The sequence below is a fragment of the Copidosoma floridanum genome, unplaced genomic scaffold (genome assembly GCF_036245765.1).
Source record: "Copidosoma floridanum isolate Cflo_tuat_1 unplaced genomic scaffold, Cflo_Japanese_pri ptg000019l, whole genome shotgun sequence".
Lineage (NCBI taxonomy): Eukaryota > Metazoa > Arthropoda > Insecta > Hymenoptera > Encyrtidae > Copidosoma > Copidosoma floridanum.
Genome location: NW_028321896.1, coordinates 14,780,399 through 14,802,066, shown reverse-complemented (window position 1 = coordinate 14,802,066; position 21,668 = coordinate 14,780,399). Strand labels below are relative to the sequence as shown.

General features: G+C 33.2%; 3 protein-coding genes and 1 pseudogene across 3 annotated transcripts; all 4 read left to right on the top strand.

The window, feature by feature from the left end:
- Positions 1-6,398: 6,398 nt before the first annotated feature.
- On the top strand, positions 6,399-7,661 carry LOC106636619 (larval cuticle protein 65Ag1-like). Its single transcript, XM_014349039.2, has 2 exons — positions 6,399-6,407; positions 7,326-7,661. Exons 1-2 carry the CDS (start codon positions 6,399-6,401, stop codon positions 7,659-7,661), a joined length of 345 nt encoding a protein of 114 aa, XP_014204525.2.
- Positions 7,662-10,631: 2,970 nt separating this feature from the next.
- On the top strand, positions 10,632-11,800 carry LOC106636498 (larval cuticle protein 65Ag1). The gene is made up of 2 exons (XM_023389621.2): positions 10,632-10,640; positions 11,465-11,800. The coding sequence occupies exons 1-2, from the start codon at positions 10,632-10,634 to the stop codon at positions 11,798-11,800; spliced, it is 345 nt and encodes a 114-aa protein (XP_023245389.2).
- A 1,936-nt stretch (positions 11,801-13,736) lies between these two features.
- Positions 13,737-15,743, top strand: LOC111642909 (uncharacterized). Its single transcript, XM_089592596.1, has 8 exons — positions 13,737-13,892; positions 13,965-14,084; positions 14,163-14,280; positions 14,395-14,656; positions 14,751-14,778; positions 15,181-15,314; positions 15,489-15,618; positions 15,687-15,743. The coding sequence occupies exons 1-8, from the start codon at positions 13,737-13,739 to the stop codon at positions 15,741-15,743; spliced, it is 1,005 nt and encodes a 334-aa protein (XP_089448722.1).
- A 2,825-nt stretch (positions 15,744-18,568) lies between these two features.
- On the top strand, positions 18,569-19,612 carry LOC106636497 (larval cuticle protein 65Ag1 pseudogene; annotated as a pseudogene).
- Positions 19,613-21,668: the final 2,056 nt, after the last annotated feature.

Below are 21,668 nucleotides of genomic sequence, written 5' to 3'. Positions count from 1 at the left end.
ACGCGTTCATTAGAGAGGCGATGTCTCACGTTTCAGGTGTGAAGTGCTATATGTAATTGATGGGAGCTAGACAGTGCTACTCTTTTACCATGGCTAGATGTATCCTTTTTTTTTTTCATCTCGAGATCTATTAACGCAGGGTTTCATTATCGATTCGGTATACGATTTCGTACCTTTTTTTTTTTTTTGCAATAAAAATTTTTTATTTCCAAACTATTGACCCACGCTCGTGTACTCTCGAATCGTTTCGCTTCGAAAAGTTTACCTGCGTGTACATACACGATCGTTACAAAATCAGGCCCCCGAGGCATCGTCGTCTATGATTATTAAAAATAAGCTTAAATTTTAATAGATAGCTCGCTCTCAGCTTGGTATACCCCCAAGTTATTCATTAAGCTCGTAATATTCAAATGATGCAAGAGCATTTTAAGTTTTACGAGATTGAAATAAGGAGGAGGAGAAAAAAAAAAAAAAAAAAGTCCCACAATCCTCGGCGTATCACGTATGCAATTACATAATGCGCTTACAACGAAGCTCATCTTTGGCTTTTGTAAATTTATTTTTCATTCGACGCGCAGTAAGAGGATTTTGTTAAAGACTTTCGAGTCAGTTGACAAGTATATTGACGCTTTTTTTTTTTTTTGATTGGGATGATAAATTTCACAAAGTTAAACGGTCCCCGGCTTGTTTGGCATTCTTTTTTCCTTTGTCACGCCTGAAATCCTGTAATTTAATTTTAATTTTTTTAGACATTAGACAAAGAACTCGTTGGATTGTTTTCGATTCAGTTGAAAAATATCTAAAGCACGTACAGTATAACAAAGCAACGGATACATACAGAGAGAAAGAGAGCGTACGCGGAGTGACAAAAAAATCAAAAGTAACAATATATAATATCCCGTCAGGGTGACTGTACTGTAATACGCTCTTCTCGATGATTTATAATACATCCAATGCAGAGGCGCTCTCCGAGAGTCGTTGGATGGGAGGGAAAAAAAAAAAAAAAAAAAAAAAAGAATTTGGCAAGGAGAAAGAGTAGCTACGTGTACGAAGCTCGTGTGTCTTCTTTCGAAACGCCTCTTCGTTCTGCTGCCACGTTACGATATCCAATATAGATATGGGTGTATATATGAACGTTACATACCGGTGAAAAAAAAAAAAAAAAAAACCGGCCGGCGTTACATTCCAGCTGAAATCTTCTTTTATAAGAGAGAAACAGTGGCGGCAGAGTTGCCCGAACAATGAACACATGCCGAAATACTTGTCCTATACACGAGACTCCCCCACACACCCTTTCTCTCTCGTTTTGCCAGTGTACTTATATACGTAGATTATGGTATAGGAAAATTCGCGTTGTTTCGTGCAATACATATATATTACATTTGCATGCACGTATAACGTGTGCACATTTTTTTTTCTTTTTTTTACCATAATACATGTAGCAAGTGTAGCCGTTGACGCGGAATTTTACGCTTCGATCGCCCATCGAGATATTTAATGGCGAGTGTTACAATATAACTTTCGATTGTTTGTGCGACTTACAACCTTTTCGTAAGACATGCTACTTTGGACGATTCGATGTTGTTGTTTAATCGCAATAAGCTTCCCCCGCGACTCGTTTCCCCGACCGATGTGTACACAGATTTTTTTTCATTTCAGTCGTTCGAGAAGAATGCGTGTGTTTACGTGGGTGTGCATGAGTTTCGTAATTTTCGTGAACATGCGCGCGTCAATCGAGCGAGAAATTACAAGCGCAAACTTCGGCTTGTCCCGGGATGTATGAAAAAAGAAGTGTCCATCTTCGAACCGAAGCTTCTCGCAAACACCATACACATATATAATATATATAGAATATACAATGATTTGCTTACTCTCTCTTTCTCTCGACACAACATCCGTCATGTAGGTATACGCCTTACGTGTATATATGCACGCCCGTCTCACTTCCTGGAAGCTCGAGTTTTTTTATCTTTCGACGCGACGAGAAAAGATTCCATTAGCGAGGGCATCGAAAGTGCCGATTTTTGGGTCACGGGTGCTCTGCTCTGTGTGTGTGTGTGTGTGTGCCGTCGCCTCTCTCTCTCTCTCTCACTCCGATGGGATGAGTTATCCTTTCGACCCGAGGCGAGAACGAGAAAAGAAGATGTGTACAACCTTGCCACGGGATTACCGCTTCGATCGCGTAATACTTGTGTATATGTATACCTGCTGCGCGCATCGGCCCGTAAAAAACACCAACTCCCCGCCATCCTGCTTATATTATACACATGTGTGTATTATACATATATGATTGCTTTCTTCGCTTTGCTTGTGAGTGTCGTTGTACGAACCGAGATTGTCTTGTGCGTGTATATGTGTGTGTGTGTGTGCTGTATTGTTTTATTTTATTGCGAATAATTGAATTTCAATCAACACCATTGTCTTCGGAAAATTATGTTGTTACATTGTTGTAATTATCTCGAGTGAAGAATTTACGTACGGTGCGTTTTGCGATGTGTCGTAGTTTTTTAGAAATATTTTTGTACTTTTCACACGCGGATTTTTATCATTGAAAATCCATAGTTGAAAGCGATAGCTTTGGAATACCATGGCTAAGGGTCATTATCTAATTGGTTGGTATACTTGTACCTCCAAACCATGTGAAATCTAATTGTAAGTTGTGAAAAATTTGCACAAATCAAACGATGAAACTGTGAGAAACTCAAAGCTAAACTACATATATATATATATCACTGAGAGAAAAAAAAAAAGAAAAATTATACAGAAATTCCAGCAATAATGCACAGTAAATTGGATGAAAGTTGGCAAAAAAAAAAAAAATTATTATTTTCAATAGTAAAGATTATTGTTTTAAAAGTAACAATTTCTGTGCGGGAAAGTAAAATTTATAAACCGATTCTTTTAAGGTTTACTGTTACAGCAATTTTTACTGTAAAAACAATAATCTTTACTATTGAAAATAATTATTTTTTTTTTTTTTTTTTTTTGCCAACTTTCATCCAATTTACTGTGCATTATTGCTGGAATTTCTCTATAATTTTTCTTTTTTTTTTCTTTCAGTGTCAATTTTGGATGACATCGCGATGAATCTTGCATCGAGCCTAACTTTGATGAATTACTGCGTCGAAATCTCTGAGTACTTGAGCGATGTCAATTTAACGAGTGTAAAAATACGAATGACAACAGTGGACGACGAGCTACCCGAGAGATCGAGAACCAATTTTTCATTTCGTACCGCAAAATTGTAAAAACTAGTAAAAAATTCGTAGCTTTTTTATCTTGCAAACAATAAATATATTCATTCATACATAATTAGTTTCTTTTTTCTTCCTTTCCAGCAAAGCCACCAAAATTTGACTTTAAAATTATCCTCTCATGATAAGCACCTATACGTAGGAAACTATTAAAGCACAAACGAAGAAAACTTTGGAAGACGCGGGCATTCGAGAAATCAAACCCACGATTTCGAGTGAAATACCTTTCTTTTTTTCCTCAACATCAGGTTTGCAGCCTTGAAATTACGAAAGAAGATCCCGGTCCTGTGTTGTACAGGTTTTTTTTTTTTTTTTTTTTTTTTTTTTGTTTCCCGAATCCCCAAAAAGGCCACAGCATCATCTATTTTAAACTCGATCGATTTTATTTACGAGAGAGTCCTCAAGGTCCTTTTTCCTCTCCTTTGGGAACCAAAGCCCCTCATTATCATAATACGCTTCCATCCGCACTGAAGCGGGTATTGTTTTTACAGGATAACGAAATAAATTACAACGAACGAATACATTATAGTAACAACGCTCGGGACGCGCCGGTTAGATCATCTTCCGTGTGGTGTTGGTTTTACGGTAAAGATGCTATACGAAAGCTCTATTCTATGACAATGGTATTTTTGAAGCTTCTAGTTGTATTAAAAAACAAAAAAATTGGCAATCTCGTAATGGATGGGAAATTTCGATAAATACAATTACTCGCATTTATACTTACCCATCGATAAAGTATTGGATTAATTTCTAATATTCTTATATATACCATAAAAAAAATGTACGTTCGTCCTTTTCGTTCGTTCGATTTTCATGTGTGATAACTGAACAAATCGCAGAATCTCAATGCACTTGGCATTACAATAGTGAGCTCAATGTGTGCCAATTAAGAAGTATATTATAAAGATATTACTTTTATAATTACAAAGGGTCAAAAATCGCGTGTGAAATTGCGTGACTTAATATCAATAGAGCTTCTTGTACCACGTAACCGTTGAATAATGGGTACCACTTATCTCGTTGTCATGAGTATACGTATATGTATACACACACGAGGGCGTTAAAGTGTTGTCCGGATGACTATATATACATTATACGCGTGAAATGTAACAACTGCGATAAATCGATATACAGTATTGTATAGGAAGTAATAGTAGATATAGGATTTTGACTCAATTAAACGCAACTCTACACCCCTATACAATTAATTGTTTAGACATCAGTTATCCAGACCATATAAGCGTGTGTTGGTAATTACCAAAACAGATGACATTGTCGGTTGAGCGGAAGGAGGGGGGCTGTTGGGATGTTAATGAAGAGATAATCCGATTGTTTATTTACTGTAGGATTAAACCTTTTTTTTTTGTTTTTGTTTTCAATCATCCAAAAGATAAATACAATGAGTGCTAAATTGACATTTGTATCCAATGATAAAAAAAGGGTCAAACCTCGGATTGGCGTGGATGAAAAATGTTCAGTCCAACGTGTGCTTCTGGGGCTTATATATACAATAGCCGTGGGGCTTTTTCATTAATAAAATTTCTTCAGCTGTCACTGGCCAACCTGTGCACGTGTACATATATATGCGAGACGATCAAATTAAGCGCGCGCGTGCAGAGATTGTTGCGTTGGCGAATTTATTAAAACCAAGTTGCTCTTCGAAGACGCGCTCGAGAGGTCAGAGAGAGAGAGATGCGCGCGCGGGTTGTCGTTGCAAAATTTGCAATTACGAAAGCACCGCGATAATTTGCATTTGGTCTGATGGATTGGCCAGTAACGCGTGTTAGACGCGTGTGGATTAAGGGGAGCCCCTTTGATTACACTCGTTTCGCGAATGTAGTCTCGGGGTTCGCCGAGTGATGGACGTTACTTTTTTTCTTCTTTCGTACACGCGTTAAAATGCCAAACGCGAAATGAAAACGAGTTTGAAGTGGTTGGAGTGGAAGGAACGATAGGTGGATAAAAATTTGATTTTTTTCCGAAAAAGTTACGTAATTTTGATCCCTGAGGGGGTTTTCGAGGATACCCCTCAATGTAAAGTGACAATAAATAAGATTAGATGAGATTAGATTTAACTTTATTGAGGCCTTGTGGATGTGCGATGTGTATGGCCCTCCAGCAAAAAAAAATAAATACATTGTATAATAGAAACAATGATCACAGAAGTACAGATTTATATCAAGGGTCACAAAATATATAAACATATAAGCTGTCCGTACAAGGTTTTTTTTTTTTTTTTTTTTTTAATATACATACAATCTAGCAATTTGGACACGATATACATTTATTTATTATGTTTATTTCCCTTTAATAAAATTACCGTATAAGTGAAAAATAAGTTATCCGAGTCTTTTCGAGCCTCTTACTTTATACAGATGTGAAATTAAAACAAGTAGAGAGTCACTAAACTCGTTGAATTTTAATTTATGTTAAACGTGACGTAACGAGCAATTAATTTCAAATGCAAAACTAGTTTAAACGCGACGATGTATTATCAGATTACACACGTGGGACTGACAACTCCTTTTTAAATATTCATGCTTTAAATCTTATAGTGAGATGTTAATGTATTGAGTATATGAATGTACATCAAAGTGCAAACTGCAATCAACAAAAAATTTTTAATCGATTAAAAAAAAATAGAGGTGTTAACGAAACTCCTCTGGTATAACGATTCCTCCATTAAGAAAATTATGATATTAAAACTATTGTTATTTTACGTGCATACGTATGACTATCAATTTTCATAGATTTTTTTTTTTTAATAAATAGAAAAAAAATAATTTCATCAAATGATGTATTTTTCTTCTCAACGTTAGAAATGAAAGCTGTATCGAAACTCATGAAAATGATAGTTGAATCCGTAAGTCTGTAAGCTCGTAATCTTTGTCTCTTCGAAGCGTGGATGGAACTGGGCATAAAAAAGGAAGAAAAAAAAAAAAAAAAAAAACCGAAAACGAAAAAAAAAAATACCGGTCCGTCGATGATCGGGCCAATGAGTGGGGTATTTTGATAAAGCAACAGAAGAAATTTTTTGGTATAAAAAGAGCCCGCGTCCTCCTGTTCGACATTCAGTCCTTGTTGACTCTTTGTCCTTAACTAAGCTCATCTCTCGTTGTCTCCTTTCGACTCATCCCCGTAAACATGAAGATGGTAATGTGTACTTTTGCTCACGTGATTTTCTCCTCTCGCGTACTATACTCTTTATTTTCGCGAGGTGTTACATTTTTTTTCGAATCGGGTGCGTAGCCGTCGATCATCCAGCGGGTGCACAATTAAGCTTCCGTGTGTACGAGTTGTTGCATAACGTTTATGTGTTCCGAGTACGCGATTCGTGTGACTCAGACATGCTATAACGTTACTCCAAAAGATTGAAAACTTTTTTTTTGCTACTGTTTTTTGGATATTTTTTAAAATAACATTTTACCATGAAATTACAAAAAAAAGGTTTCAACAAGAAATAGAGGGGTGTAAATAATTTTAAATCATGTAGCTTATCATAAAGTAATTAAGCAGAGTTTAAACACATTATTCAAATACTTTCACATGTTTTTCTTAAAATTTTTTCGAAGTTTAAATAAAAAAATTTTTTTTAAACGCAACAAATATATTATATTTTTTGAAAAAAAAAAAAAAACGCAAGGATCTTTTAAAAATATCCAAGCTTATGTTACTTAGTAATGAATAAAAGAAAATTTTTAAAGCACATGTTTATCAGAGAAAAATTTAAATAATAACTTTTCTTAAGCTGTTAAGTTATATTGGATAAACACCTTTATTATTCTGACCTCTGATTCTTTGATTTCTATGGCGAAATTGTGTTAAGATTTTACGATGGTATCAACCTTCTTTTCACGTAAACAATGTTTTTATTCGATTTGACGACTCATCAGTGACTATGATATTTAAATTGGCACTTTCGATTTCAAAATTAGTAATGTAATTTAGAAAGTAAAAACATCGATTTGCTATTTATCCGAGTCGAAACGTTAGAAAGTACGAACGAGCCAACCGTAGAAAAAAAAAAAAAAAAAACATGTTTAATTAAATTATTGTTAAAAATAATTTCAGATCGCAGTTTTCGCCGCCGTCCTGGCCGTAGCCCTCGCCGCTCCCCAGCACCACTTCCAACACCAGGATGATCCACACGTGGTGACCCTCGTCAAGGAAACCCCCTCGAACAACATCGGAACTGATGGATATACTTTCGGCTTCGAACAGTCCGACGGACAAAAGAGGGAAGAATCGGCTCAGGTTGAATTGCGTGGCCCAAAACCCGAAGATGCCATCCTCCGCGTCCGCGGATCTTACAGTTACATTGGCACTGACGGCAACACCTACACAGTTACCTACGTTGCCGACGAACATGGCTTCCAGCCCCAGGGCGCCCACTTGCCCGTAGCTTAAGACCCACACTTCGTCATTTCATCTAGTCTAACCCGCACCGTTCATACATTTTCTTCAGCAAATAAAAAAATCATTTTTTTACCAAACTGATTGTTTGTATGATTTTATTCCATATTCCTCCCTTACCTACCATAATTACAAGATTTTTGAATCTGCATTTGAAGGTTTCTAAATTTTTTAAAAATCATAAAAGATACATACAAGATATAATTGCTAGTACTCATGGTAAATTACTGAATAATACAATAATTGTAAGGTACTAACTTATTTTACGACATATTTTTTTTCCAAGATCAATGCAAAACTCAAAATTTATGATAATCTATCTACCGTTTAAAGATTCGAGTAAAAATATCACTCAACTTTAAATCTGCGTGAAAAATAAGACATTTTTAAAAAGCGCTGCCAATATTTATTTTTATTTTATGGAGTTTAATAATATTAAGCTTAATGATTTTTATTTTCATTATTGTTGATTAAATATTCGAAAGATCAATGAAGTACAAATTAAATTAGTTTTTTTCCTAAAACTAGGACTTCTAATTAAAAAATATATAAATTATAGTACGTATTGAAATTTCACTTTTAATTTTATTCTTTCATAGATGACTATTTATATTTTTTATGTGCACAACACATAACAATACTAAGATTTATTTCTACATTATTATTTTGCATCCCTCTTATACGAAATAATGAGTATGTGATTTTATAAACAATCAAATATCAGGTTGAATATTAAATAAATTTTAGTTTAAAAAATTTAAGTATTTTTATAGTATAATTATATCCCTTTCAAATTTTTATCAGCTATATAGCTCAGCTCTTTACAACATTTCAAGTTTCTATTGTATTCTGTTAGTTCTAAGACATAGTTTTATTTCTAGAGTGCATGTATAATTTTTTTAAACATCACATAAAAAGTAAGACTGTCTTACGGTGGAACGAGTAAATGTCAGATTTATATGCATAAACATTTTATTAAAATATAATCCACATGTTAGAACAATAAGGCCTAAACAGCCAATTTGTTCATGCGATGTTAAAAAAGTTACAGTAAATGTTAAATAAAAAACTACATCAATAACTCGTCTTTTGTCGTTTATAAGAGTAATAGGAAGGTAATAAGGTATCTATAGAACTGTACAAATCATATTAACTGATCAATGTATTCAAAAAATCCGAAAATCTGTATTATAAAAAAATCACAAAATTTACTGTCTTTTTTGGAGATACTCTTAGACTTTCGTTATTTTATTTAGTTTTTCATAGCCACCTAGTTGTGGAAAATTATGTTTTAAAATTCAATACTTTGCCAGCTTTGAATTTTTCCCACTCAATATTTTTGTATATGTATTATTTAAAAAATATAAAATTTTCAATGTATTTGGACTAGAATGGTTTTATTCACTATACATTTTTTTTTTTTAACACAGTGTCTGCATACTATAAATTATGTATATGGTGTTACGACCAGACGCCCTGAATGTTTTAAAAGATAAAAATAAGTCATTTGACATTTTGCACAAACGTTAAATACAAAAAAAAATTAGCAAATCGATTTTTTTTCTTTAATACTAGCAAATAGTTTCTGATGGTATTGTCTCTAAAAAACTTTCATTAATAATAAATGGCACGTCATTGTCTACCTCCGGCGGTTTTCTTCAATTTTTGGCTGGCTTGCTTTCACTATTTTAATTTAAATTCATAAAAACAATGTTCTTCTTAAAGTGCCAAATAACTGATGTACTATTTTTTATGTTCCGTGCTCGAGGCATGAATAAATTTTAAAATTTTTGTTTTCTAATATCATTATTTAGCTATAGAGAAATAATTTAGGAGGTAGAAACTGAGAAATATAATTTTTCTCAATGACAGACACCAAAATACATGTATGTACATGTATAAATATTAACTATTACTGTCTTGTAAATAGTAGAAGAAAAAATATTGTTAAAGACACTTTTTAGTTTATTTATGTTTTTTAATAAGTAATATTAAGATTCAATACGTACGTATTAAATAACAGTTGTGTGACTGCTACGTATATTTTTCCAAAACGAAATTTACAAGTAAACTTGGATAAATACCAACGTATAGTTTGACCAGATAATCTATTTTTGACAAATTAGTTAAAAGCTGATAGTAATAATTCTGTATTTAAAATATGAAATTTTTTAAATTAAGTATAAAAGACTTTTTTTTAATAAATAAAAAAAATTATCAAGCCCTACATTCTATGCTAGAATTCATAAACATTTAATTTTTAGTTTACTCGAACCCTCCACATCGAAGACATATTTCGAGAAATACGTTTTTTTTTTTTTAACTAACAGTTTTAAAACATAAAATTGTTTTGGAAAAACTGCACTTAACCTTAAGTACTCTTGATGCACAAACCATTTGATTATAATTTGGAATAACTAACTGAACGTAATGAGAGTCAATTACCAAGGAAATAGTTTGATATCCAATGAACGTCACATTAAACTATATCATTCAAATTTTTTGGACCAAAGAAAAGCAATTTAAAAAAAACGTTGACGAACAAAAATACAACTGGTTTCCTTTGATAATCAGGTAAATAAGTGCGCTCGTACATGATATGTAAAATCTTGTTATGGTGCAACCACCAATCGGTAGCTTCTCACACGCATGCACAGACCTATTCGTACGTACACACACGACACGCGCACACCAGCCGCGAAGGTCAGCAAAAATTTTCGATCTTATAATAGCATCGACCCATAAGGCGCCATGGGATGTCAAAGATGAGCTGAAAAGCGAAGGTGAATGGCAAGAAGGACAAGGAGATGGAGGAGGAAAAAAGGAGGATTTTTTTTTCGGGAGGCAGGGAGGATCCGGTCGTCGCTGCTCGCGCGCGCCTATAAAATCGTCCGGATCTACACTTGTGTACACAGTTTTTGTTGATCCAGCATCCATTTCGGACTCTGTTTTTCACTCTTAAACATGAAGACGGTACGTAACTATACATGGTGCTCGCGATTTCTGAAACGCGAGAATCTCAGACTCGGCTGGGCTGTCAGTAGTTTTTTTTTTTTTCTCTTTTTTTTTTTTGTAGCACGTGTATACCAATAATTATAACGCAAATGTAGTGTACTGTTCTATAATATTTCGTTGTACAGTAAATACAGTGTAATGATAAAAATTTTGCAGAGTGAACTAATAATTTTAAAAATTGATTTAATAATCTGCGTAATATTTTTTCTATAAAAGTGCAACTGATTGATATAAAATTAATTTGTACTAAAATTTCGTTAAAAAATTAATTTTACAAAAAGTACTTGAACACCATCGCTGTCTTGTATAATTTTTTGAAAAACAACATTTGACTAACTGTAGATACTAATATTTTTTCTTTAATATATTAATTGCCATCACATTTTATAATATTCACAAGATATAATTTAAAATAATATTTAAACAATCAAAACAAATATTATAAATTAAACACTTGTATTGTTACATACTTACGTGATAAATTAATTTATCTTAACTTGCAGCACTTGATGTTTTGAAAAATCAAATAGAAGTTAAAAGTTAAAAAATTTGAGTTGATTATAAATATTTCTCAGCAGACTTAGCTCCAATAAGAATTCAGTTATATTGTTAATAAGTATGAATGTTTTAACGTTTAAATACATCCGATGTATCAGTCCAATAATACTTAGCAATTGCTTGAAACGATTATCATAACTTATATAAATGGTGATAATAATAAATTTTACATATTAGATGTTTTACGTAAAAAAATTAATGAATTAATTAAACATCAACTACAGATCGCAGTATTCGCCGCCCTCGTGGCCGTAGCAATGGCAGCCCCTCAGTTCGCCCAGCAACAACAACAACGCGTGCAGCCCGATGTGTACCTCCTGAAGGAAACCCCCTCGAACAACATCGGAACTGATGGATACACTTTCGGCTTCGAACAGTCCGACGGACAAAAGAGGGAAGAATCGGCTCAGGTTGAATTCCGTGGCCCAAAACCCGAGGATGCCATCCTCCGTGTCCGCGGATCTTACAGTTACATTGGCACTGACGGCAACACCTACACAGTTACCTACATTGCCGACGAAAATGGCTTCCAGCCCCAGGGCGCCCACTTGCCTGCTTAAGACTTTATTTTTAAATAGTTTACGGTTAATTTAATAAATATTTTTTACAAAAAAAATTACGTCTGAATTTCTTAACCTCGTCCAATCTTCTGGCGATAACGCTAAACATACGAGAAAAAATGAACAGAAATCAGTAGAAAAAATTTAGTTTGATAAAAAAAAATGTTATTTGTCATCAGTATACAAAAATCCATTTTTGACGTTGTACAAAATCATCATCGTAATAATTGAAGCTCCTAAAATTTTTGGCTATAGTGTGCGGAAAACACCTATTTTCCGCACGCTATTGCCAAAAATTTTATTTTCCGCACAGTGTGTGGCAAAGGTTTTTCCACACACCGAAAAAAATGTTGCTACACACCAGAAATCTCTCAGAAAACGAATTAAGATACCGTCTGAGTACAACTATCGTAACCCTATCCGGTGTAAGTTTCTACTCTCAAATAAAATTCCTTCTTAACGAGTTTTTATTTATTATTCCATTAAACTATATCATATTAAAATTTTTGAAAATTTCGTTGGGAACCACAATCCCATTGTATTAGTATGGGATCCTTTAACATAATTTGTTACAGTTGAAAAATTATTTGAAAATGTTTTTGTTTAAATAATTCAAAGTTTACTTTTTAAAATATAATTTTAATTTAATCAAATTTCTGTTTCTATATTTGAGGCATAAAAACACTTTTTTTTGTTGGACGATCATTTGGTAAGTTTGCATAGTATGATAGACTCACACTCGTGGCTGGTGACGGTAACTCGTGCGTTGCGATCACACTCGTGTGCTCAACTGGTACTCGTTCCCGTCAACTCCAGCCACTTGTGCGAGTCAATCACGACTCGTGTGGGAAATCGTCTTTTCCGCACTTGTTACGTAAATAAATATTGTCTAACTAAGAATTTTATAAATAATTTTTTTTTTTTTTTTTCACTAATTTGAATAATTAAATCAATTACTAAAACTGCAGTATAAAGCAGATGTGAGAATACTAAAAATTGTCAAACTAAAGTGGTGTAAAAAATGTAAATATCACTGTGATTTTACTACTTCTTTGATAAGCACTGCTCCCAAGCAGCTTCGAGTATGGTGGAAAAAAAAAATTTAATATATGGCATAGTAATTTTAAACAACTAATTTTTCCTATCATGTTTACAAATACAGATTTAATAAATATGAAAAAAAAATTACTATCGTGATATTCATACAACACTACTCTACAACGACCAAAATTTAATTTTTATATAGGATAATGTGTATGGGTAAATAAAATTCACAAAAACACATGTGTAAGTCATGCAACACATGCGTTCACTCATTTCAAGTTTTTATTGAGTATTATATACGAAAAACAATTTTTTTCTGATAGTGACCACACTTTTTACATTCATCATTAGATTGAAGTTATTTGCAATGAAATTAAACAGCAATTTTTTTTTTCAATAATCTATCCTTCTATCTAAGACAATATTTTAATTATAAAAATGATATTTTAGATGAGCACATGCAAGTGTAAACAGATGAATTAAATTCGAATTATGACGAGTGATTAGCATATAAACAATTTTTTTACAAACTTGCACTTGTGATATAAAATAAAATATTCCCTTATAGATAAAAATTCCCCACGAATTGTTGTTTTTTGTAAGACTATTATAATTTAAGACGTCTCAGAATTATCAGATGTATGGTTGTTTTTTTTTTTTTTTTTTAATTTATTATTAAAATGAAACAATATTACTGCAAGTACTGTAGGGCATCCTTACACATTAAAATAATGGAACTACGCATTGTGCTCTTAAATGTTGTTGTAGTTCAAGGTAACAAACTTCATGCTCACCATCGATTCAGCACCGTCTTTAGAGAGGCTATTTATTCGCCGACAGCATTGCGATTCTACTTGTAAAACAGCCAGTATACTGTTGGTCTTTGTTCAAAATGTCATTAGACGGGGATCACTACGTCCAGAAGTATTACAAGCTTATCAAACTATTTATGTGCACGATAGGACAATGGCCGTATCAAGCAAAAAAATCAGCTAAAATATTAACTTTCATTACTGTTTATTTTCAAGCAACTTTCATCATTTCCCAGGTTTGTGATATATTAAGATCGTTTTTTAATTGAAGTTACAAAAATCATATTTTATCATCAAAAAATTTTTAGGTAATAAAATTAATAAAGGAGATGAATAATATTGATCTAGTTATAGAAATTCTTTCTCTGCTAATGGACAGTCTTACAGTTCTAATAAAATGTATCAATTGTCTTTTGAAAAAAAATCAAGTAAACTGATATCATGTTTTTATTTAAAAGTACCGACTGCATACTATTTTAACACATTTAATAAATATTTATTCGTAGGTAACAATCGTTTTGAACACAATTAGAAATGACTGGAAAAATTTAAAAGATAAAGAAGAAATTAAAATTTTATCAAAATACTCTTTGTATGGAAAATTAATGGGATATACGTACTGTTGTAAGTAGATACTTGAAAATTAATTCTAAATATTAAAAAGAGACATTTTATTCGTCTCAAGAAAACTAATAACTTTGATTTTCAATTAAACATAATAATCACAACTTCTTGTAGGCATTCTATTTGCAACTAGTATAACTTACTTTATCCTGCCATTTACACCTTACATCCTGGATATAATTAATCCACTGAATGAAACAAGGCCGAGGGAGCCAAAACCCCTGGTCGATTACTGCATCGATGAAGAGAAGTATTCTTTTTTAATTTTGCTGCATTTCACTTTGTCAATGACATCAGCCGTATTACTCATGTTGGCCATTGATACTTTTTTCGTGAGTTGCGTTCAGCACAACTGCGGATTGTTCGCTATTCTCGAGTAAGTTAACATCAGTGCCATGTATTGAAACAATATTGAATAAAGTAAATGTATATGTGTGAAGTAAAATAGGAATAATTTTTGTTTTTTAAAGGTACCGATTAAAAAGTACTGAGAACTCGGTGATTAATTATGATGATGGAGTGGCAGGAATTGACTTTAATAAATTATTATACTCTATCCATAAACATAACGAAGCAATTGAGTGACGTATTATTTTTTTCTATTGATACATATATATATTCGTTTATTTATAATTTTATATTATAATTCATAAAGAAGTATTTATTTATAGACAATCGAATATTTCAGATTCTGTAGGAAAATTAATGATACCTATAGTGACTCTTTTTTTTTTATATTGTGTTGTGAACTCGTTGTAATGAGTTTAACTGGAGTCACGGTAAGTAAAATATTTAACATGTCATCTATAAGTGTGTGCGTGCGTGTGCGTGTGTGTGAGCGTGCACTTATGTGTGTGCATAAGTGTAAGTGTAAGTGAACAAGAAAATCCGTATTTTTAGGCACTGTTGAAAACAAACATTTTCGATGTGATCAAATTAGGAATGGGTGTAATGGGTCAGACGATGCACCTTCTGTACTACTGTATTCAAGGCCAATCACTCATGGAACACAGTGATACTATATTTTATTCTATGTAATTTTCACTTTAATTATTTACTATATGTATATTTATGTCACCTGTAGGTTACAAGACAAAGTAAAGTTCCACTCGAAGTGGGGGGAAAGTTATACATATATTATACTTTTAAAGTTTTAGTCTAAATTTATACTACTTAATTTTTTATTTTTTATTTGTATTTTATATCAGATATAATTTGAAATGGTACAACTCACCGATAAAAGTGAAAAAACTCACAATGATGATGATGATGCGGTCCGCCAAGCAGTGCAAACTCACAGCAAAAATGTACGAGATTTCATTATCTACATTTATGGAGGTAATGTGGTTGATTATTAGCTATTATTGATGATAAACGTCACTTAGTAATAAATTTTATATGTTTAGGTGATGAAAAGAGCATCGTCATGTTTCACCGTACTAAGATCCATTAGTCAAAACTAAAATACCTTTTCTTGATCATTTTTGTGTGCACTATATTATAATCATATGTATGTTTTTCACAATACTTGGATTTTATAGTAATTACGTAGCAAAAGTACTTGATTAGTAAATACGATGTAAATAGAACCAATCTGTAAATAGATAATTGTCGAGTTAGTTAAATATGAGTTTTCAAAAAGTATGATTATAAATTATAAAAATTAAAAAATACAAATGATGCTTGAGTTTAGAGTTCGTGAAAAACTAATTTTTGTTTAATGAAACATTGATAATTTTTACAATGAAATATCATGAATTAACAGATTAACAAGAGGGTACAAATAAAAATATGAACATTTGTATTAAAAATCTGAATTTTTCGTTAAATATACATTATTCTTATTATTATCATTTGTAATAGTTATATACAAAATTAATGACTATTTTCTATAACAATATTACCAAAATTAATATTTTTAAAAATCACAATCATTAAACAATTAAAACGAAAATAACGTAATAATCATGATTGTGATCCTAAAATAAAAACGGAAAACCTTTAAAAATCATGAAATCAATGTATATTTTGTATGGAACTGATTTAATTTTAGTGGGTACACCCTTATTTTATGTGTACCGGTAGTTAACAGCGTTGATGCAACTGATGCGTGGACGTTAATATGAATAATAAAAACTAAGTTTTGTGCACTTGAAGACAGCAATAGTTCAAGGCAAAAAGGTTTACGCGTAACATCGATTAAGGTGTCCTTGAGGAGAGCATTTTCAATCGTCAACAGCTCTAGGTAAACTATGTATAAACAAAAAAGTTAGTTCTTCAAGAGACTTTGTTCATCACCATGTCATTCGAAGAGGGTTACCATGTTGGCTGTTTAACAAATTCACCAAGCTAATTATGTGTATGATTGAACAGCTGTACTATTAGGATCAAAAGGCAGATAAAATTTTAATTCTTGTTTCTTTTTATTTTCAAGTAACCTTCACTGTTTCTCTTTTATGTGTTATAAAAATAATTTTTCATAATTAACGAACACAAAAAGTGCAAACAGCAAACTTAACAAATTAACAATTACAGCCAACGATCTGGCTGTAGAAATTTTTTCTGTTAGTATAAACTGTGTCGTCGTGATAACATTCAACTATGTTTACAAAAACAAACAAATTAAGTAAATAAATCTAAAGTTTTTTTTATTTGATAGAGCTAAAACATTCAGTTACTTATTTTTCATATACCAAATCCATTTTATGTAGGAATGAAAAAAATAGGAATATTTAAAGGATAAAGAAGAAATTAGACGTACGTGTTATCAAACTATTTTCATGTGCCAAGGGAAATATTTATACCTGTCTTTCCGTCGATTAAATTGGTATCTCTGGTTTCTAATCTTAAATGATGATCACAACTATTTGTAGGTATTAAGGTTAGTATCTGCATAATGTACTTGTATCTTAAACTTCAAGATTTAATTAATCCATTGAATGAAACAAGGTCAAGGCAGCCAAAACTGTTGGGCGTCGTTTTTTTTTTTTTCACGACGTTTTTCTGTGTCACTTCCGTCAGTCGCTGTGGCTATGGTATAGCCAATGATACTTTGTTCGTAAGTTATGTCCAATGTAACTTGACGTATTTGCTATTCTAGGGTAAGCACATTACAGCAATTTACGTAAGCAACATTAACTAAAATAATTTTTTTCCCACACAGTTGGCTTTTTTTCAAACTGTATGTTTCAATAAGCTTAACGAGAGTCACAATGCAATTTAAAATTAATTTTTTAAATAATATTTACTTAATTTAATAGTGTTCTGAAAAAAATTCATTTTTTTCAAATGAAATTTACCATGTATGCATGTCATTAGTCGATCATTAACTTTAGTTTGACCACTTTTGTGCATTAATTTTCTGTTTTAATACAATTAATTTAATATTAATAAATGATTTTGCATCCATTGAACAAATACTAGTATCTATACATTTCATAGAAAATTAAATATGGTTATTTCAAAGGATGCAATAATCCATATCAAATAAACTAATTAATAAAACTATAATAAAATAATGTTCTGTAATAAATATAATTATAAATATTAAACACTTTATTAAAAAAAATTTTTCCGAATAAAGCCAATAGTTTCATAATTACAATTTTATACAAGATGGATTTATCATGAGAAATGTACGTGACATCATTTGTAATTCAAATTTCTAACGTATCGCTGATGTGAAAGAATCAAGTTAGGGACTATCCTTTTTTTTTCATCCAAAAACTAGCAGTACCATCTTTTCTTTGAAGTCATTTGTAATTATATCTGTTTGAGTAAATTACGGTGAATTATTATTTGGGTGTAGCCAGAAAATAGAAAGAGGGTGTCAGCTCCACCGAAGAGTTACAACAATTACTACCTGTTCCTTACAGGATTACGGAAAAATTCTTGGTTGAATGACCAGTCAAATTTTGAGTATAAAATGATCAAAGCCCCGAGAATTCGCACTCAGTCTTGTCTAATCCTTAGAGCTCTAACTTTCCCGTTTTTCTTTTTAATCAAACATGAAATTGGTACGTAATTTCTTAAAGTTGAGAGTTTTTTTATATTTTATTTTTTATTTTTATTGATGATTACTAAATATTATTCGTTAAATGGTGTTAGTATTTGAAAATCTTATTTAATTGCAATTGAAAAAGTTCTATTTGACCTAAACTTTTTATCTAAATAGAATATGATATTATCGTTATTGACAGTGCAGAGTACTTTACTGATATAATTTAGTACAAATTAATATAAATCTTCAAAAATTTATTACAAGCAAAAAATGCTCATAACAGTAAAAATGTTAAGGTCATGTAAATTATCTATATCGATTTCAGTTAAAAATCAATAAAAAATCAGTATTAACTTAATCGATTTAATTTTTGTACATCAACGTTTAAAATTAAAAAAAATATATTATAAGAAAAAAACAAATATAGTATAGTTTATTAAATTTAATAACAGTAAAATTCAATTCTAGTTCATCGCTTTCATTGCCATTTTGGCCATCGCTGTAGCTACTCCACAATTCAAAGAAGGACCACAGCGACCACAGCCACCTCAACGACCACTGTCGTCCCAGCGACCACAGCCATCCCAGAAACCTCAGCTGCCGCAACAACCACAGCTGCCTCAACAACCACAGCTGCCTCAACAACCACAACCACTCCAGCAACCTCAGCTGCCCCAACAACCACAGCTGCCTCAACAACCACAGCCACCCCAGCAATCTCAGCTGCCTCAACAACCACAGCTGCCTCAACGACCACAGCCATCCCAGAAACCTCAGCTGCCGCAACAACCACAGCTGCCTCAACAATCACAACCACCCCAGCAACCTCAGCCACCCCAACAACCACAACTACCCCAGCAACCTCAGCCACCCCAACAACCACAGCTGCCTCAACAACCACAGCTGCCTCAACAACCACAACCACTCCAGCAACCTCAGCTGCCCCAACAACCACAGCTGCCTCAACAACCACAGCCATCCCAGAAACCTCAGCTGCCCCAGCCACCCCAACAACCACAGCTGCCTCAACAGCCTAATACGCCATCGACTGTCCAGCCCCCCAAAGTCTTTGTCGTCAAAGAGACCCCCTTTTACAACTCCGGCGGCACCGATGGCTACCTGTACAACTGGTTATACGAACTCTCCGATGGTCAGAAACGCCAGGAGTCCGGCCAACTCGTGAGCATCGGCCCCAATTCCGAAGACATCGTCCTTCGCGTCCGTGGATCCTACAGCTACATCAACCCCACCAACGGGCAGAACTACACAGTCACCTACGTCGCCGATCAAAAGGGTTTCCAGCCTCAGAGCGCCCACCTGCCCAGAGTTTGAATTTAAATTGAGGTCAATTGACTTTGGTGTACATAGTAGTTCTAATTGGTCATCATTTATTGCGTTTCACATAAATTCGTTTCACCAGTGACGCGTATCATCCTGTCTTTTTTTTTTTTTTTTTTTTTTTTTTTTCTTTCGACATTGTGAAATTTTTCAACACGTGCGTGAATATGGAAATTTGAATTCATCAAAGTGATTAGAAATGCGACGATAAGTTCGAGCGTTTGCGTAAAAAGCCAGTTTCTAAGAATGCGATTTCACAAACGCTTTACCTCCACCAATCTGTACGTATATACTTTTTTTTAGAGTGTGCGATCGAATAATTCGTCGTTGATGTTGTTGTTGTTGTTTTTTTTTTTTTTTTGCGACTTTTCGTGTTTCATGTATCCTGTGAATTAGTCGAGTGAACAACGCAATTGTAAAATACAGTTTCAGATAAATTTTACTGCACGAGTTGTAAAATAATAATAATAATAAGGAAAAAAAAGACTTTTTACTCTTTTTTTATTATTACTATTATTATTATTTCCTGAGAACATTTTTAAAATTTGTATACACCTCAATTTTTAAAAAAAAAGAACATCACTTAATCTTAAGAAGGACCTGTGAACCTCAATATTTTGACGATTGCCATCGATGTCGTAAAAAATTATTCTCGATTTAGAGAACCGGATAAAACGTCAAGACAAAAACATCAGCATTTGCATCGTTTTGTCTGTTCAAAAAATGTTTTCCGACCAACGTAACATAATTGAACTGGCCGGGGGATCCCTGTTTCTGCCCACGATCCCATATCTGCGCCATTGGTAGCGGATCGTAGTCCAGTTGGCTCCGACCAATGTTCTCCGCCACTTTGTTCTCGCCTCGATTAAGGGAATTCATTAACCGCTGCGCACTGTCTGTTATCAGCGCATAGTGGGCTACGAGGTCTTGGTCGCCTCGGGATAAGAAACCCGATCGCCATCTACGCGTTCAATCACGATGTTTAGTATTTTTCAATTTTTTTTTATAATTTAAACGACACGTGTCATTGTGCAGCATGTAATTCTTTTATATTATGTATCGATCAACTTTATATTTTAACTGTATATTTATATTTTTGGATTCGTTTTGAAAATAAAAAATGCTTCTTCATTAAAAAAAAAATACGGAAATTCGAGGCTGTTTGGTAATGATGTCTTTGAATTTCATTGAATTCCCGGAGGAACAATTAGTAAAAGTATTGAAAAATAAATGAAAATTCTCTCAAAAGCACCATGTTTTCGTATCTCTTTAAATCCAAGAAACCATTTCTTTATTAAATAATAATTATTCAATTTTCAAGTTTTTAAAGCCACATCTGAAGCCTTCAAATTACATTCAAATGATAAAATCTGTTAGACGGTCTAGAAAAAAAACCCGCTAATCATACGTGTATGGTTGTGCAAAAATATTAAAAATCAGTGTGTATCAGTCAACGAGCTGTTTTTGTTTCAAATGCTGTTGTATGTAACTTTTATCATTTAATGAAGAAAAACGAATAAACCAAGAATGTTATTATCACCTTCCGTACGAGTAGGCTTCGACCGAATCGGAGCCTCCACCACCTCCTCCTCCATTCGAGGTGTGGCCTCTCGGATGCCCGGACCTTCCTTCGGGGTGGCATTGTCCATTTTGGGATGCATCCAATATGTACCCCGCATCCCTCGGTGATCTACCGGCATACCTGGCACCACCTAGCATCAAGTTGTCACTGGTATCGGCGTCCATATACTTCCCGATCGCATACCGATCTCGACGAAGTGCCTTTGCCGTGAAGTAACGCAGCTCAACGGGATTCCAACCAGTTTGCGAGCCGATCACCTCGTACAGACAATTGTTGCCTCCTGAACAAATGGTCGACGGGTTTTTACCTCCTTTGAGTACCCAGTGGCCGGTACCTTTGCTCTTTGTGTACTGTATTCGTATCTCCGTTGGCGATCTTTCGTTAAAAGTTCCAATCAAATAGTCGTCCTTGTACACTTGGATTTTTTGCTTTAGAATTTTAGCTATAACAGCCAAGTGTAATATTCCT

What these genes read in the sequence shown, in the direction of transcription:
- LOC111642909 (XM_089592596.1), top strand. Translation starts at nt 13,737, where the DNA reads ATGTCATTAGACGGGGATCACTACGTCCAGAAGTATTACAAGCTTATC. An exon ending in CAACTTTCATCATTTCCCAG is followed by an intron (nt 13,893 to 13,964) that starts GTTTGTGATATA and finishes AAAAATTTTTAG; the next exon opens with GTAATAAAATTAATAAAGGA. An exon ending in AATGGGATATACGTACTGTT is followed by an intron (nt 14,281 to 14,394) that starts GTAAGTAGATAC and finishes AACTTCTTGTAG; the next exon opens with GCATTCTATTTGCAACTAGT.